Genomic DNA, 18,932 nt, shown 5'->3' on the forward strand with positions numbered 1-18,932 from the left:
CCTAGAAGGCAACCCCTCTCTTTGTATGAGGGTATTATATTCAGGCTGTGTAATAGATGTGTATTCTCAGAGCGAGAAACAGAGAGGTGAGACTGTGAGAGAAAACAAAGGATATTATAGCGGATCTGCTGTAGGTTGTGTCTTTTCATTTTTTTGGATAATAGAAAGGAAGGATTGGCTGTTCGACGTAGCCCAAAGTGGGTAAACCACGTATATCTGTGTCTCTCTGATTTATGTGTTTGTGTTTTTCCGCATATTATATGTCTTGCATTTCTCTATCATATACATAATTTTTCTAACAAATTTAATTAAACTTTTAGTGAAAATCATTTACTATATTAACTGCTCTCACTGATAAGTTATATTTGATAAGTTATGCTCTCACTGATAAGTTATATTTAATGGCAGATAAAATGCCTTTACCAAGAACTTTCCCCACATTAGTCTCCTTAAAAATAATAAATGATATTTAATAACAACTAAGAATAATAAATAATATTTTCCCACAATGGTCTTCTAAAAGATGCCTTTGGTCTCTTAATTGTTTTTTTTTTCTCATTTTATTGATGGAAAATCCCGCAATGATCTCAGGAAAATAATAAATGATATTTAATAACAGCTCAAATATGCCTTTATCTTCAAAGTTTTATTTTTTATTAATTGATGTGAAACGACCTCTATCAAAAACCAAAAACCAATCTCATAATATTATAATGAGAATTTCATATGGACAATAGAGACGAATCTCAATCTATCTAATAAGTCAATACACTGGCCAATCTATCTAAACTTTATAAATTCCCCAATTTAATTTCCGTATGACACAGATTGGAGCAAGATGTCTTCTGCAATGGATGTGCAGACCGAACAGCTCAGTAGTGCTATTCAGAAGCTCTTGTCCAACGGAATAAACAACCTGAAGGTGCAGGAAAGATATATTCTCCCTCCCCATGAGCGACCACAGATGTCTCAGATCTCTTATCAGAGCATCCCTGTGATAGACCTAAAAGATCTGGACGGCCCTAACAGAACAACACTAGTCCATCAGATCCGACGAGCATGTGAAGAGGATGGTTTCTTCCAGGTACACACCTCAACCCATACTCATCAATTCTCCCTCCCCTCAGTGATCTTTTATCAGACCTGCAGACTATTGAGTCTTTACATCTCTGTTAATATGGTGGTATTGATATAATGTCTGGGTCAAGTTTCATGTCCAAGTGACTATAATTTTGGTTGATATCAGATAGTGAACCATGGGGTGCCAAAGAATGTCATGGAAAGCATGATGGGGATAGCCAAAGAGTTCTTCGAAATGCCCATTGAAGACCGAGCATGCCTCTACTCAGAGGACACAAAGCAGCCAGTCCGGCTTTCTACAAGCTTCAATATTGGCGAAGACAAGGTTCTCAAATGGAGGGACTATCTCAGGCACCCTTGTCATCCTCTGGAGGAAGTCATCGGCTCTTGGCCTGAAAAACCTGCAGCCTACAGGTAAAATATCGAAGACATAGAACACTAGAATTGTTTCATCTTAACCATAAATGGAAAAGTGTAACTGGTTTGATTTGGGCTTTTGTTACAGAGATATTGCGGGGAAGTACGCCTGTGAGGTGAGAGCCCTAATATTAAGGCTGCTGGCTGCAATTTCAGAATCCCTAGGGCAAGATTCCGATTACTTGAATAAAATTCTGGGCAATCATACCCAAGTGATGTATATAAATTACTATCCCTCATGCCCAAACCCAGATCTTACTCTTGGTTCAGGAAGCCATACAGATGCAACTGCCCTCACCGTGTTAATGCAAAACGATGTCAGTGGCCTGCAAGTAATCAAGAACGGAAAGTGGGTTGCTGTAGAACCCATAGCAAACGCATTTGTGGTCAATTTGGGAGATCAGCTGCAGGTTAGAAAAGATGAGCAGATCTATATAGTTAGTTTTTCTCAGTATGCAAGAATTTGGTAGTATTCATTCAATTTGATTAGTATCTGATTTGAATGTATTAGGTTGTGAGCAATGGGAGATTTAGGAGCGTGCAGCATCGAGCAGTAACGAATATGCAGAGTGCACGCATATCAATTCCCACTTTCTATTTGCCTGGGGACGATGCTTTTATTGCACCTGCAACGAGCATGGTGGATGAACAGCACCCGGCTGTGTACAGAGGATATAAATTTGAAGAGTTTTGGGAAGAGCTCTGGAAAGAGGGATCAAAGGGGAAGAGTGCGGTGGATCGTTTTAAATTGGAATGAATAATGATTTGTGTTGTTTGGTGGAGCCATGCTTAATTTGAACAGCCATTTGGCATATGAATCACGCACCGTGTCATTTCAATGAGTACAAATAATGCAGTTTTCAATGGCCATAGGCAAGTTATACAGCCATCTATGTAATATGTAAGTTTGATATTTATAGATATGTGTGCGTTGATTAAATAAATAAAGATATTTCACATTACATTATTTTTAGATATTGTTTAAATGCAGTTTTATAAATAAAGATATTTCACATTACATTATTTTTAGATATGGTTTAAATGCAGTTTTAGAAGTATGTTAGGCATTTTAAATTGTATGGACAGAAATTATTATATTTGCTAAACCTTATATTATACAGGTTTATTATATTTGTCTAGCAGGATATAACGAATTCAGTTTTTCATTGCCTTGTTATTAGTATTTTTTGACTAAAATAATTTAAAATCTAACCAAAGTTTAACATTATGAAATTAAATTTATTATTTTTAAATAAAATTTATTTCTATTTATTTCAAATATGATCAGTTGAAATGTCTTATTGTGTAATGATGCAAGAATTGACTTTTGTTGTGTAATGATGGGAAAAATTGACTTTTGTGTACTCTATTATTAATTACTATGTACTATATCATTAATTACTATGTACAATATATAAATAATTTGAAAAATAACATTATATATTAATTACTATGTACCATAAACATAAATGGTTTGCAATTAAATTCAAAAATTCCATTTTCTCATTGGTGTAAAGTATTGAATTGACATATACATCCCTATTCGCTGGGCATTTGGCTCAATCAACAGTTTTTGTATTGAAGATCTTTATATTTTCTTAATATAAATCTATGATGGTTTTTTTCTCTGAAAAAAAAAAGTATTGAATTGACAATTTTATGGGTTTTATTTTTTAATTTACAAAAAAATAATTTAAAAAATATAAAATTGGAAAAAATATGTAAAAATAACATGTGTACAATTTGTACAAGTCTCATTATATCAATCTATACTCTAATGACATGACATGTGTACTATAATATGAGCATTATATAAAAAAATTGCCATTATTCAATATTAAATAAATAATTATTAACTTGTTATCATTCTCTTCAATGTCAATTATATATATATAACCTTTATCTACCAAAAAAATGTTTAATTATATTAAAAAAAAATAATAAAAAAATGTTAAACAAATATTCATATAACTCATTTTACAATTTTATTATTGTTTGAAGTACACACAACACATCATGACATTAAAATATTTTTTTAAACTAACGTTAACTATGCGGCCTTGTTTGATTTTATATTTACGTCCATCTGTCAGAACCATGCCCCATTAGATTATATGTCAGACGATTGGAAGGTGTTTAGTCGTTGGATCATGTGAAGGTAGTTTGTAAAGGAGTTATTAAACCCTAACCCATCACTCCTGAACGATTTCAACTTCGTGTCTTTGATTGCAGGCAGTTGGGGCTCACAAGGGGGTATTCCATTCCTCCCAAATGGTTTCAACTTCGCGTCGTCAGGAATAGTTTCAATTTCGTGTCGATGATTGCAAGCAGCAGGGGGCCAGGTAAACCCTTGCCACAACAAAGAGCTCAACAATGCTACCAAAGGATTCAACACGGCTAGAGTTGTGGCCAATGGTGCATTTGGGATAGTTTATAAAGGAATTTTGCCTAATGATGGAGCTTTGGTGGCAATGAAGAGATCTACCTGCAACAATCAAGGGAAATATGATTTTCTTGCAGAGCTCTCAATCATAGGACGCCTTAGTCATCGAAACCTAGTCCATCTACAAGGATGGTGTCATGAGAAAGGAGAGATTCTTTTGTTCTATGATTACATGTCGAATAGTAGCTTGGATAAGATCCTTTTTCAAGAAGGCGGAGGACTGGTGCTGTCATGGGAAAGTAGATGCAAGATAGTGATGGGGGTTGCATTGCATTGGCATATTTACATGTCGTATGGGAAAAATAGGTGGTTCACAAAGATGTTAAGTCCATTAATATAATGTTAGATGGAACTTTCAATGCAAGGCTAGGAGATTTTGGGCTTGCTCGGCTTATAGGGCACAATAAGAGCCCTGATGCAATTTTAACATCAAGAACAATGGGGTACCTTGCTCCTAAGTATTTATTCTCGGAAAAGGCCTCAGACAAAACATATGTTTTCATCTTTGGGGTAGTCGTTTTGGAAGTTTCTTGTGGAAGAAGAGTTATTGAGGCAGATATGCGACCTGGACAGAGCAATTTGGTTGATTGGGTTTGGGGTGTGCATAGAGATGGGAAGCTCCTTGAGGCCTCAGACTTAAGATTGAGAGGAAATTTTGATGAGAATGAAATGAGAAGAATGTTGCTGGTTGGAATTCTCTGTTCACATCCCGATCCTGGAGCTAGACCGACAATGATGCAGGTATTGTAGATTTTGAGTGGAGAAGCTCCAGTTCCTCATGTTCCTTGGCGCAAGCCTAGCATGTCATTTCATTCTAACCTTCTTCTGAGTCTTCAGGAGGTTGTCTCTGATTATAATCAAAGCTAGGTTTGCAGTTCCTCCACGAGCATCAAGGATTATTCTTGATTGTGATTGATAATCTTTCAGAGTTCAGTCAGTTCATTTTTCATTCCCCTAATTTGTCATCTCTTCTTGCTTTCTTTGGAATACAGAAGTGTCTGTATTACAAGAAACTGGGTCATCTATTGCATTAAGAAGCTAGTTGCTCAAAGCTTGATGATATTATTGCATGTATATTCTCCATCCAATATAATCTCACCTGCTGACTTATTAAGGGCAGCTAATTCCATCTTCATTTGATGATTCCAAAGAGGTATGTAAAGTCTCCAGAATCAATGACTCTCAGATATGCGTGCTACGCAAATTTTTTGAACAGATCCATTTCCAATTTTGACAAATAAATTTTGATTTTATGTATGAAAAAAATGGTTGAATTTCTGAAAAAAGGTTTGTAATGACATTCAGTTGCATTTCTAACAAGACAGTACAACAAAAATAAAAATAAAATCCATCTACATGCATGTATATTTTGAGTATGTACCACACCAGCAACAGTGGACGCCTTTAACTTCTTAGGAATTAGCTGTGCAGCTTCATGCACAAATTGTTGAACTTGGAATTTTATTGGAGGATTTGAATACCACCTACAAGCAAAGCACATTAGATTTCAATACGTCTGATCCTGAAAATATTTTTCACATATGCTTCGGAACATGATGTCAAAAACTACAGAGACTCTGCCTACTGGATTGTGCTTCTTTCCAATAATAATTGAGTGAAACTGAAAATTATTGATAGCTAAGACCATATTTGCATTTTTTTTGCAGCAAATTGTTACTTGAGAATTTAACATGATGTCAAAAACTACAGAGACTCTACCTACTGGATTGTGCTTCTTTCCATTAGTAGTTGAGTGAAACTGAAAATTATTCATAGCTAAGACCATATTTGCATTTTTTTTCCAGCAATTTGCTACTTGAGAATTTTCTGTGATGCGCAGAATTTCTGAGGTCTGTGAAAGGATTGTTCCCCCTTTGAGGAAAAAGGATTTGACTGGAACAAAATATTCTTCCTATAGGTAAATTTTGTACAGGGTTAACTGCCCTTCCAATTTCAAATGTAAACAATGGTATACGTTCCATTTTGTGGGTATAAATCCTATACACATTGGCTATTATGGTGGTGATGAAATGTTGTTCCATTTGCTTTGCGATCATTGGTCTTCTAGAGGAATTTCAGAGATTGCAGGAACAGTAATGACAAAAAGATTTCCCAGGTTCTTGTATGTGATCAGAAATTTACAATATTATTGGGAAGTTAGTTCTATCTGTTACCAAGAATGTAATTAGCTTCCATCAACAAAATAATTTATGAAAACTAGTTCATGACTTTTAATTTTACAACAAAACTTTTATTCAAATATCCTTATCAACTAGTTCAAAATTCTTAGGGGACAAACATTTTAGTCTTGAAGGTAAACCATAAGAATATCCATTTTTGTTGTGTAAGTATAATTCTAGTAAAGATTTTATTATGACCTTTTGCATTATTGGTTGATGCATCGTAAGCCTAAGCCTATAGTAGTATGTGCTTCTTCTTCCTATGTAATGTTACATCTTCTTTCTCATTGCACTAAGATAAGTGAGGGGCGAACTAAAACCCTGTATGAGGGAGATGTGTAATAACAAAAGTAGTGTTCTAGCTACTAGCATAGACAATGTTATTAAACTATCGATATCTATTGTATGTTTCATGTATGTCATTACATTGATTACAAATTTTAATTTTTGTGTTATAAATTGCAGTATTTGGTCAATTGACATTACACTGATTACAAATTTTGATTTTTGTGAAGTTCAATTGTTATTAGCCGTGAGTTCATTGAGAAAGTAACATTAAAGGAGGAGAATGCTTAATTCTAAGGTTATTTATCTTTTATGGCTAGGTTTCAATGAAGCACATTAAAGCAGGTGCAAACTAATTATGGTTTATCTTTTGGGATTTGTTTTATCTCAAAGGTTGAATCTAACATTTAGTTGCATTTCTAACAGGACAGTACAACAAAAATAAAAATAAAATCCATCTGCATGCATGTATATTCTGAGTATGTTTCACACCAGGAGCGGTGGACGCCTTTAACTTCTCAGGAATTAGCTGCGCAACTTCATGCACAAATTGTTGAACTTGGAATTTTATTGGAGGATTTGAATACCACCTACAAGAAAAGCACATTATATTTCAATACGTCTAATCCTGAAAAGATTATTCACATATGCTTTAGAACATGATGTCAAAAACTACAGAGACTCTGCCTACTGGATTGTGCTTCTTTCCATTAATAGTTGAGTGAAATTGATAATTATTCATAGCTAAGACCATACTTGCATTTTTTTCGCAGCAAATTGTTACATGAAAATTTTCTGTGATGTGCAGAATTTCCAAGGTCTGTGGAAGGATTGTTCCCACTTTGAGGAAAAGGATTCAACTAGAACAAAATGTTCTTCATATAAGTAAATTTTGTTCAGGATTAACTACCCTATTTCATGTGTAAACAATGGTATACGCTCCATTTTGAGGGTATAAATCCTGTACACACTGGAAATTATGGTGGTGAAAAAATGTTGTCCCATTTTCTTTGCGATCATTGGTCTTCCAAAGGAATTTCACAGATTGCAGGAACAGTGATGACAAAAAGATTTCCTAGGTTCCTATATGTGATTAGAAATTTACAATATTAATGGGAAGTGGATTCTATCTGTTACTAAGAATGTAATTCGCTTCCATCAACAAAATGATTTATGAAAAATAGTTCATGACTTTTAATTTTACAACAAAACCTTTGTTCAGATATCCTTATCAACTAGTTCATAATTCTTAGGGGACAAACATTCTAGTCTTGAAGGTAAACCATCAAAATATCCATTTTTGTTGTGTAAGTATAGTTCTGGTAAAGATTTTATTACGACCATTTGCATTATTGGTTGATGCATCGTAAGCCTAAGCCTATAGTAGTATGTGCTTCTTATTCCTATGTAATGGTGCATCTTCTTTCTCATTGCACTAAGATAAGTGAGGGGCATTCTACAACCTTGTATGAGGGAGATGTGTAATACCAAAAGTAGTGATCTAGCTGCTAGCATAGATAATCTTATTAAACTATCGATATCTATTGTATGTTTCATGTTATAAATTGCAGTATTTTGTCAGTTGTCATTACACTGATTACAAATTTTATTTCTTGTGTTATGAATTGCAGTATTTTGTCAGTTGACATTACACTGATTACAAATTTTAATTTTTGTGAAGTTCAGTTGTTATTAGCTATGAGTTCATTGAGAAAGTAACATTGAAGGAGGATAATTGATTAATGTTAAGGTTATTTATCTTTTATGGTTGGGCTTCAATGAAGCAGATTAAAGCAGGTGCAAACTAATGATGGTTTATCTTTTGGGATTTGTTTCATCTCAAAGGCTGAATCTAGCCCATGAAAAGGAAGGATCTTCTCCGAAAGAGTGCATTTGTCATGGAAGGCTTTCATTTTCCATTCAAAAGTAGTGATCTAGCTGCTGGCATAGATAGTGTTATTAAACTATCCATATCTATTGCAGGGATTGGATTCATTACAAGTTTGCAAGTCCCATTAGAGAGATTCACAATTATTTTTAGCAATACACATTTTTGTAAAGAGTAACATTTAAGTGATTGGCTCAATTCAAATGGTAGAGTTGTTGGTAGTAGCTACTTTAAAGTTAGTTGACCAATCTTGTGTTGTGAGTAAATACTTCACTGTGACACATCCAAAGTCTTTATGAAACTAAAATTTAAACTTTTACCATACTCTTGAAGCCAACAAGTGGGATGTTTGTAAGGGATTCATTGAACCAGTCAGCATACATCTCAATAACTTCCATGGGCTGACACAAAGTGGTAGAAAGCATTTTAACTACCTGAGTTTTTTTGCTACTAGTCTCTTTTGCACTTTGTAGGTCAACTCCAGCTTTACTTTCAATTTGGAGTGAACTTGTTCTATTTAAAGACAACCTCAAATTGTATTTACTCATGAGGGAGACCTATGCACCACTGTTGGGGTTAATGTACCCTAGAGAGGATCAACTAGAGCCTAGAAACATTTTTCAGGGGCCATTGGGTTGCAGAAACTCAATAGAGATCAACAAAGAGGGTGATAAAGGTCATGCCAGTACAACTGTACCATATGACTAAATGAAGAAAGAAACAAAGAACAAGATGGAGGAAAGTACATGCAAGAATTCAGTCAATGTGGGTCCCCACTAAGTTCAAGCCTTACAGTTCAATACATTTGACAATTGAATGCATGCACTTACACACATGTTTCCTAGAGTTGTGACATCCCAACTTCATTGCTGCTGCTTTGAGGTTTGGAATATGAGCCCTCTTGAAATATTCAACAGTCTACTATAGAGTTGAATTCATTGTTGGTAATGTTGGGTTGTGTTATATTCTTTCCACGACTAGCCTACCTAGTTAACAGAGGGGTTAGAGTGGGGGCGGAGCCTCCTCTTCGTTGTGCTGATTGCACAAAGAGGGGGTCATAAGGGGTTTGAGGGGGCAGTTAGCCCCCCTCTACGGGGTCCGGGGCAGGGCCCCGGAGATTTTTTTTTTTTTGGACCCTATATTAGGTGGGCGGACCTACCTATGGTTTTGTGTATGGTTTTCGCACATGGTTTTGGGCGCGAAGGTTTTCGGTCCATGGTATTGGATGCTTCGACATGTATATATATGTATTGTAACATCGAAAGGAACATAATGAAAAATTAATCTGGCAGTCTCGATTTTGGGATCCAAGGGAAAATATCAGTGTATATTTGTTTTATGGGTTATGCTCTCGCTATTGTTTATTTTTTGTTTTTAGAATTCGTATGAAGTTAATTTCTGTACGGGGTTAAAACCTACATTTGGTATCGGAGATGTTTTGGCTTCAAGGGGATGCCTTTGTTACTGAGGGGTTTCGCTTGGGCCTGTGGTAGACCTTGTTCAATGGGAGATCTGCGGGATTGATTCTGGTGGTGAAAGAAGATGGCGAGCAGTGGAAAGATAGAGATCGAGAAATTTAATGGTTAGAGTTTTGAGTTGTGGAAACTCAAGATGGAGGATCTGTTGGTGGATAAAGATCAGTGGATCGTGGTAGATCCAGGTACTAAACCAACGAGAGTGTCCGATGAAGAATGGAAGAAGTTGGATTGGAAGGCAAAGAGCACAATACGATTATGTGTCTCAGATTCAGTATTGCTGAATGTACCAGGGGAAGCTACGACGAAGGCTTTGTGGGACAAGTTAGGGACTTTGTACCAATCTAAATCTCTGGTGAATAAACTATTCCTATGGAAAAAGCTGTGTAACTTGAGGATGAAAGATGGAGACTCGGTGACAGAGCATATGAACGCATTTAATACTATGGTAAGTCAGTTATTATCTATTGATATTAAAATTTCAAATGAAGATAATTGCATCAGTTTGTTGTGTTCTCTACCAAATTCGCGGGATAGTCTGGTTATTGCAATAGGTAGCAATGCAACTGCCTTGCAGTTTGATGAAATAGTCTCATCCTTGCTGACGAAGGAGATGAGATGAAAAAATATGGAGAGCCAGAAAGGTGATGCCCTGTCTGTACAAAGACGGTCACAGAATAGAAACAAAATTAATTCATCGAGTGGGGGATCTAAATCTAGAGGGAGATCTAAATCTCCAGGAAAACTTGTAAAGGTGTGTTGGAAATGCGGAAAGGAAGGGCACTACAAAAGGGACCGTAAATCTAAAGCTCCTGACAAAGGAAAGAGATCTGATGATGTACCTTCTGCAGAGGTGAAAACCACCTCAGATGAAGGTGGGGATGTGTACTTGGCTTCTTCAAGTACACATGTAGATCATGAGGCATGGTTGATTGACTCAGGTGCATCCTTTCACTTCACTCTCCATAGAGAGTGGTTCTGTGAGTATGAGAAATATGATGGTGGTGCTGTCTTCTTGGGGGATAACAGGAATGCTAAAATCGTTGGCTGTGGAAAAGTTAAGTTGAATTTGCAAGGTGGAAGGATTAGAACACTTTCAGGTGTTCTGCATATTCCTTCATTGGCCAAAAATCTGATTTCTGTAAGCAAGATGGATGATGTAGGTGTAAAAACAGTGTTCAAGAAGGATACCTACAAGATGGTTAGGGGAGCACTAGTATTGATGCGGGGAGTTCGGATTGGAACTCTGTACAAGCTGAAAGGTAGCACTGTTGTTGATGGGTGCAACAGTTTTGTGGTTCATGAAAGTGGAGCAGAAAATTTAGTGGTCTTTGGAGAAAAGAACATGCTATGGAATCAAAGGCTTGGACATATTGGAGAGAAGGGCCTTCAAATAGTTCATGGTAAAGGCATGGTAGAAGGTATGACTAATAGCTCTTTGGATTTTGATTTCTGTGAAAATTGTGTCTATGGGAAGCAGAATCGGGTGAGTTTCCCCTCTGGTGGTAAGAGGGCGAAACAAATATTAGAGCTTGTGCACAGTGATGTGTTTGGACCTGTGAAGGTTCCATCACTGGGTAAGTCTGTGTACTATGTATCATTTATAGATGACCTCTCAAAGAATACATTGATATATTTCCTTAAGAAGAAATCTAAAGTCTTTGACAGATTTAAAGAATTTAAGGCTCTGGTGGAAAACAAGACAGAGAAGAAGATAAAGGTGCGGAGGACAGATAACGGTGGAGATTTTTGCAAGAAGGAATTTGAAGAATTCTGTAAGAAGTGTGGTATAGCACGACAGAAGACTACTCCATACACACCTGAGAAAAATGGAGTTGCAGAAAGAATGAACAAGACGTTGATGGAAAGGGCAAGAAGCATGCTCAATGGTGCCATGTTAGGACAAGAATTTTGGGCAGAGGCAGTGGAGATTGCATGTTACCTGGTAAACATATCACCTTCATCAGTGTTGGAGGATAAGACTCCATAAGAGGTATGAAATGGTAAGAAACCCTCTCTTTCACATCTGAGGGTATTTGGATGTGATGCATATGTACATGTTCCAAAGGAAAAAAGAAAAAAGTTGGATAGTAAATCTGAAAAGTGCATCTTTATTGGGTATAACGATGGTTTAAAGGGTTATAAACTTTGGAACCCAATAACAAGGAAGGTTGTGTACAACCAAGATGTGGTGTTTAGAGAGGTGAAAGATGTTATTAAACATGAAGTCCAACCAAAGTAACCTGAGAAGATAGAGTTTGAGCTAAAGGAGGAAGAATCAGACTCTACAACAGAAGAGGAATTAGAAGATGAACATCCACAAACTCTGGTTGTGAGAAGATCAGTTCGAGAAAGAAGGTAGCCATAAAGTTATAGTCCATCTGCTTTTAGTTCAAATTTTGCTTTATCTATTATTGATGATGATCCCAAAACTGTGAAGGAAGCAGTAGATTCAGAGGATGGCAAACTCTGGAAAGAGGCCATGGTTGACGAAATGGCATCTTTGCACAAAAATGAGGCTTGGGATTTGGTGGAGTTGCTGGCTGGAAAGAAACCCATTGACAGAAAATGGGTGTTTAAGAAGAAGAAAAATGCAGAAGGAAAGGTGGAGAAATAAAAAGCTCGGTTGGTAGCAAAAGGTTATTTCCAGGTGTCGGGAATTGATTTTGGTGATATTTTTTCTCTTATTGCCAAGGTAGCTTCTATTAGATTACTTTTATCTGTTGCTGCTGCTTTTGATTTTGAGGTAGAACAGATGGATGTGAAGACAAAATTTCTTCACGGGGATCTGGAAGAAGAAATCTACATGAAGCAACCTGAAGGCTTTGTGCTGAAGGGTAAAAAAGCACTGGTATGCAAGTTAAAGAAGTCTCTATATGGGTTAAAACAGTCACCAAGGACGTGGTATCAGAAATTCGATACATTTATACGGGGGACTTGACTTCACCAGAATCAAAGCAGATCACTATGTGTATTTTAAATTAATTGGTGACCGTGTTATCTATCTAGACTTGTATGTGGATGATATGTTGCTGGTTGGAAATGATAAAGAAATTATCCAGGATTTGAAGACCCAATTGTCCTCCAAATTCGACATGAAAGATCTTGGTGCTGCAAACTATATTTTGGGCATGGAAATTAAAAGAGATCGGGCAAAGAGGAAGCTCTGGTTAAACTAGAGGAAGTATGTCGAGACAATACTACAAAGGTTTAATATGCAGGATAGTAAAACGGTGAAGGTTCCTATTCCTGTAGGTGTAAAGTTATCAGTTGAACAATGTCCCAAACACAAGAAGAGGAAGAGGACATGTCCCGTGTTCCATATGCAAGTGCAGTCGGTAGCCTTATGTATGCGATGGTCTGTACTAGACCATATATTACACATGCAGTGGGAGTATTGAGTAGGTTTATGTCAAAACCAAGGAAGGAGCATTGGACAACAATGAAGCACGTTTTCAGGTATTTGAGTGGCACTAGTGATTATGGTTTGTGCTACCAAGGAAGACCAAGATTGGATAGAGTCTTGGATATTCATGGCTTTGTTGATGCAGACTGGGCTGGAGATTTGGATCAGAGAAGATCTACAAGTGTGTATGCGTTTAACCTATGTGGAGGTGCAGTCAGTTGGATGAGTAAGAAACAATCTGTAGTGGCACTATCAACTACATAGGCAAAATACATGGCAGCCACTCATGCAAGCAAGGAAGTAGTTTGGTTGTAGAGATTATGTTCAAGTATGGGGTTAGTACAGGGAGCTATAAGAATAGACTGTGATAGCCAAAGTGCAATTTTCTTGGCAAAGAACCCTGCTTACCATTCAAAAACAAAGCACATTGATGTTCAGTATCACTTTGTGAGGGATATGATAGAAGACAAAAAGGTGTTGCTGATAAAGGTGGACACTTTGAAGAATACTGCAGATGCATTAATAAAATATGTGAGCTCTGAGAAGTTCTCTTGGTGTAGAGAAACAATGGGAGTTGCAGGGCTAGATAAATGATTAAGCTCTCCCGTGGCCCCTGTGGAAAGAAAACAACAAGTGGGAGAATGTTGGGTTGTGTTATATTCTTTCCACTACTAGCCTACCTAGTTAACCAAGGGGTTAGAGGGGGGAAAGAGCCCCCCCTTTGTTGCACAGATTGCGTAATGAAGGGGCCACAAGGGGTTTGAGGGGGTGGTTAGCCCCCTCTACGGGGTCCGGGGCAGCACCCCAAGGATTTTTTTTTTGGGACCCTATATTAGGTGGGTGGACCTACCTATGGTTTTGTGCATGGTTTTCGCACATGGTTTTGTGTGCGATAATTTTCGGTCCATGGTATTGAATGCTTTGGCATCTATATATATGTATTGTAGAAAGGAACATAATGAAAAATCAATCTGGTAGTCCCGGTTTTGGGATCCGGGGGAAAATATCTGCGTATATTTTTTTTATGGATTATGCTCTCGCTATTGTTTATTTTCTGTTTTTAGAATTCGTATGCAGTTAATTTCTGTACGGGGTTAAAACCTATAGGTAATCTGAAAGTTCTGTCAGCGGCTACATTTCAGTGTGCAAACTTTTCCCATTTTATTCCTAATACATTTTTGAAACCCCATGTCGCTGGAATGGTAGAACAATTAGTGTTTCCAATAAATGGTCAAGAAATAAAAACTTGACAGAAACACTGTTTATTGGCCATTTATCTGCCCTTGGGTAATTTTCCTTTCTAGTGATTCATTATTTTGGATTTCCAATTGGATTCCATCATTTGTCATGGTTTGATGGTCTCCAGGAGGTATAGGGATAACTCATAACTCTTCAGTTGGCTCTCTTCCCCCCTCTTGCACTAGCCTTCTTGATTTGAGCATGCCAACTTTGAATGTGGAACAAAAGGAATTCACGTAAGCTCGTGTAGGCATTCAACCTGGTTGACTCAATTTTTTGTAAAGTGTGTAGGATGTTAAGTGTATTTTTCAAGATATATATCTCTAAGTACAATAAGGAAGTCTTTGAGATGTAAATCTTTTTCTAATAAAAAAAATGATGAAGAGTTTGGATAACTAAGGATTTGACTCTTTTTTATGTAGAGGAAATTTTAGTGACTAAAATTTGTCATTTAACTAATTTTATTTTATTTTTATTTTTTTAATTTCCCCTTCAATTTTTATTTAAAAAATGATTTACCGAAATTTTATTAGATAAAAGTATTTTAATATAAAATTTTATAAAATTATATTACGTCTGTAAAAGTATATTTAATTTAAAAAAAATATTGATACTAATTTTTAGTTTTTTTTTTTTTTTGTTAAGCTAGGTAAAGTTTTCTATATTAACCAAACAAAAGCATTAGATAGATTATTTTATTGGTATATCACTAGGAAAGCTAGACCAACAATTAAAAAAGAGTATTTTAGTCCAAAATGTTTCAGAGGAATTATCAGTCCATATGCAATAATAGAGAAGATCAAACTAGGTTAGAATCCTAAATTTTATGATCAACCTCTTTAATTTGCATTTGCAAAGCATCCAACCAGAGTCGGATGTCTTGATACTCCTCACTTCTTTCCACAAGAAGCTTACACACAATAGCTTTAATTTTCCAATATAAATATAGTTATGTGGAATTTACAATTGCAGACAAAAGTGTCTTCCCTAGACCTAATGGATTGGTCAAGAACAACAGAAAGCCAAGAATATAGAGTTTTCCTTAGAGAAATTGAAGAATGGGAAAGGGGCCTACTTGGAGTCTATCACAAGTTTTACTTCCCACCCGACTTGTAAACTCCAATCGTAGCTCCGAATTTTATAATTAGAACCTGCACATACAACCAAAACAAGGCAGAGATCCACAACATCTATGTAGCATAATCCAATTACTCTATTCAATGAATCAACAAGGCATTGAAATACATGAATGTAAATGTAACACAACACATATAGGAAAATATGATACTCTTTATATTAATATAAATAGGAGAGAGTTTACAACTAATAATAGTAGTTGATCTTGTAGAGATCTCCCCAAGTTGACTTGTCCTTCCTTGTCATAAAGCACACCTCAATGTCACCTTAATGAATGAAGGTGATGAATCTCTTAGATTCAAGGCAACAACATGAGGACATGATCAGACTCAAAAATACAACCTTGATGTCATGAATGACAATAAATTTATAGGAGAGGGATGGTAGTTTAGGATTTACCATAATGAGCTTGAGATCCACTTATGATGGGAGGATGAGCTCAAGGGATAAGAGGTGAAGTCTCCAAGGTAGGATTAGATAGGAATCAAGCTTCTTATCCATAGTAAATGGTTAAAACAACCCCTGGAAGCTTCTGGAAGAGGAAGCTTCAGAAATATTTTTAATTTTCTTGATTTCTAGAATCAGTGCACCCCCAGCAAGGAGCAACTAGTGCTGACCAACACTGGTGCAGAAGGGAGAAACCAACGCTAAATGTAGGTGTCTAAAGGGATAGGGTGCACTAGGGCTTAAAACACTAATTTTGATCAGTGAGACCCAGAAACTCAGACTTTTTGGAAAGTTCATGCTTAGGGCTTTGTGTAGGGATGATGACAACATGTTCACAGATGTGGATTGATCTGGTTTGTAGGCCTATTGACTAGATGTGACAAAATGGCCTATAACAAATTCCCCCCTAAAGTGCAAAGTTAGAAATGGTAGCTCATGACTAAAGTGCTTTACCTTGTGACAAGTTTGGATCAAGAACAATTGGTTGAAACCATCATATGTTACAATACATTTTTCATCATGACATTTTTGGTGAGGGAGGCGTACTGATGCTCAACGGATAAGCTAACATTACATGTACAATGATCAAGAAGTCACGTTCAAAGATGACAAAGTGTGGATTCATGATTGTATGACTGCCTTTATGATCATAGCCATCATACTCCGTAATCTTGTATTAATCATGAAAGTGCAACCTAGATGGATGAAACTAGATCTAGGGTCTTCTATCTCGTTCACTCAATCGTCTAATGTACAAGTATAACCATGCAAATAAATGAGTTGGAGTCGAACATGGTAGACACCATCTGATTACCGGCCAATGATGTAAGTCGTTAATAAACGTGAGATAAACCACTAATGATGTTAATGGATCTCAAGGTATTGTAGTATAATTTGTATGGTGTGAATGAATGAGTTGAATTCGAACATCACATAAAATCCTTTGGTCGAAGGCCAATGATGAAAACCTATCACTGAGAGCGAGGAAACTTGTTTTTGACGTATGCAAGCTCTAAGGTACCAAAGGGAATTTCTAAGTCAACTTCTTGGATAATGATCTGATGTTGACAGGAAGCGACCCATTGCAGGAGGGCCTTGATGTATCCCCCATCAACGACACGAAATGGGTATCATGATTTGAGATAGAATCATGTTGATGTGGAACTAGTACAGGAAGGGCAGACATGGAATGAAGGCTTAAGAGTATCGTAGCAGATATTAACTGAATGACTTCTCTTGAACATATTAGCGACATTGAATGGAGTTGGTAGCATTGACCCAAAACTAAACGTGAAGGCTTTGATATGGTGTGATGAACTAAAAGACAAGCAGATTTCCCAGCTCAACAACCACGAAGATGAAGTGGAAGAGTGTCACGTTCAAGAATGACTCGTTACCATTAATAGGTAGAGTACCCTATTTTCCAAATTTCCCCAACCATTTATGGTCAGTACTTCTTTATTTTTTAATAAGATTGAGGAGGATAACATATGCTTGATTTGTAAGTTCATCCTTCGAATGAATCCCTCTAAGTATTTTTAACGGACCTTGAGAAGGAGTGGTTCATTCCCGTCATGTTCAATGAGTCCATATTTGCTTGATGCTTTTACGAGTCTAGAGAAGGTCTAATTTGACTCCTTTTTCATGTTTAGAGAGTTTGAAAAAGAGGCGAAAAAGAAAACTTCAAAGATTTCTTTTCGTAAATAGTCCCTTGAGTCTGAAAAGGCAGAAAACGATACTCAAGAGAACCTCTTAGCCATGTTTGACTAAGGTATTCCTTTTTCGTAAATAGTCTATCTCAGTCTGGAAAAGGGTTAAAATTATACTGAGTAGACGTATTTTCATTTATTTTAACAAGTTCAAAAAGATAAGTACTCGGTAATATTTTCATATTTTGGGAGTCTAAAAAGAGATAAAAGAGGACTCCTTCTGGAGGAACGAGTAGTATAAAGGGTAGAAACTAGTTTCGATCATGATGGAACTACTCAAAACACGTAGAGGTCAAAAGGCTAGCTAATAAAACCACTCATCCCAGCGGTTCCTTAGGAAATGGTAAAACAACCAAGTGAAAGCGTATGATCCATCAAGAAGATGGTAATGATGGAATGAGAAAACCAAGGCTCATCTGGCAGAAATAAGCTAATAAAAAATAACAATCACGAGGGATAAAATGAGAATGGTTTCATTTTTACATAATCTTGAAACATGGGAAACTATGCTTGAAATTACTTGAAGATGGTTTGATTTTTACACAAGCTTAAGACAAAGAAAAACTATGCTTGAAATAAGTTTTCATTCCCCCAACATAATGACTCAATTATGGGCACATGGCCCCCAAGCTTCATTTCATTCACCTAAGTAGACTATTGGTTACTAACAAGCGGATGGAATGAAGATTCATTTACGAGATCAAGTGAAATACTACACTGAGAATTTACGAGATCTAATCAAAGACTCAAATTGGAATGGGATCTATTTCATTTTTTAAGGAGCTTGACACAAGAAAAGAGTTATGCTCATGACACCTTGTTTCATTTTTTAATGAGCTTTACATAAGAAAATGAACTATGCTTCGGGACCTTGTTTTATTTTTTAATGAGCTTGACACGAGAAAAGGAACTCTACTAAGAACCTTGATCATGACTTGTAGAAGGCCATGGATTCTTCCAATAGGTTCTCATCAAATGGGAGAACAACACTTTGGAAGGTATCAAAGGATCCAATGGAAAGATAAGATGCCAATGCCCCTATTAAATGATGCACTACATCACCTACTAGATCATCAGTAGACATGGGGCATGGAACATGTTTCCACATAATTAATATGGGGTGGGGTAGATACCACTTGAATAGAAGGACCAATGAATGAAATCTATTCAATTGTCACGATTCTTCCTTCATGTGGGAAACACATCAGACGAAAGAGTGATGAGAC

At 36.5% G+C, this 18,932-nt stretch overlaps 1 protein-coding gene across 1 annotated transcript; it reads left to right on the top strand.

The window, feature by feature from the left end:
* Positions 1-729: 729 nt before the first annotated feature.
* On the top strand, positions 730-2,470 carry LOC149150131 (protein DMR6-LIKE OXYGENASE 1-like). The gene is made up of 4 exons (XM_089438754.1): positions 730-1,084; positions 1,247-1,494; positions 1,586-1,907; positions 2,009-2,470. The coding sequence occupies exons 1-4, from the start codon at positions 839-841 to the stop codon at positions 2,252-2,254; spliced, it is 1,062 nt and encodes a 353-aa protein (XP_089294880.1). The 5' UTR covers positions 730-838; the 3' UTR covers positions 2,255-2,470.
* Positions 2,471-18,932: the final 16,462 nt, after the last annotated feature.

This window comes from Pinus tabuliformis, chromosome 9, assembly GCF_031772625.1.
Source record: "Pinus tabuliformis cultivar Carrire ecotype Pingquan chromosome 9, CPIR1, whole genome shotgun sequence".
Classification (NCBI taxonomy): domain Eukaryota; kingdom Viridiplantae; phylum Streptophyta; class Pinopsida; order Pinales; family Pinaceae; genus Pinus; species Pinus tabuliformis.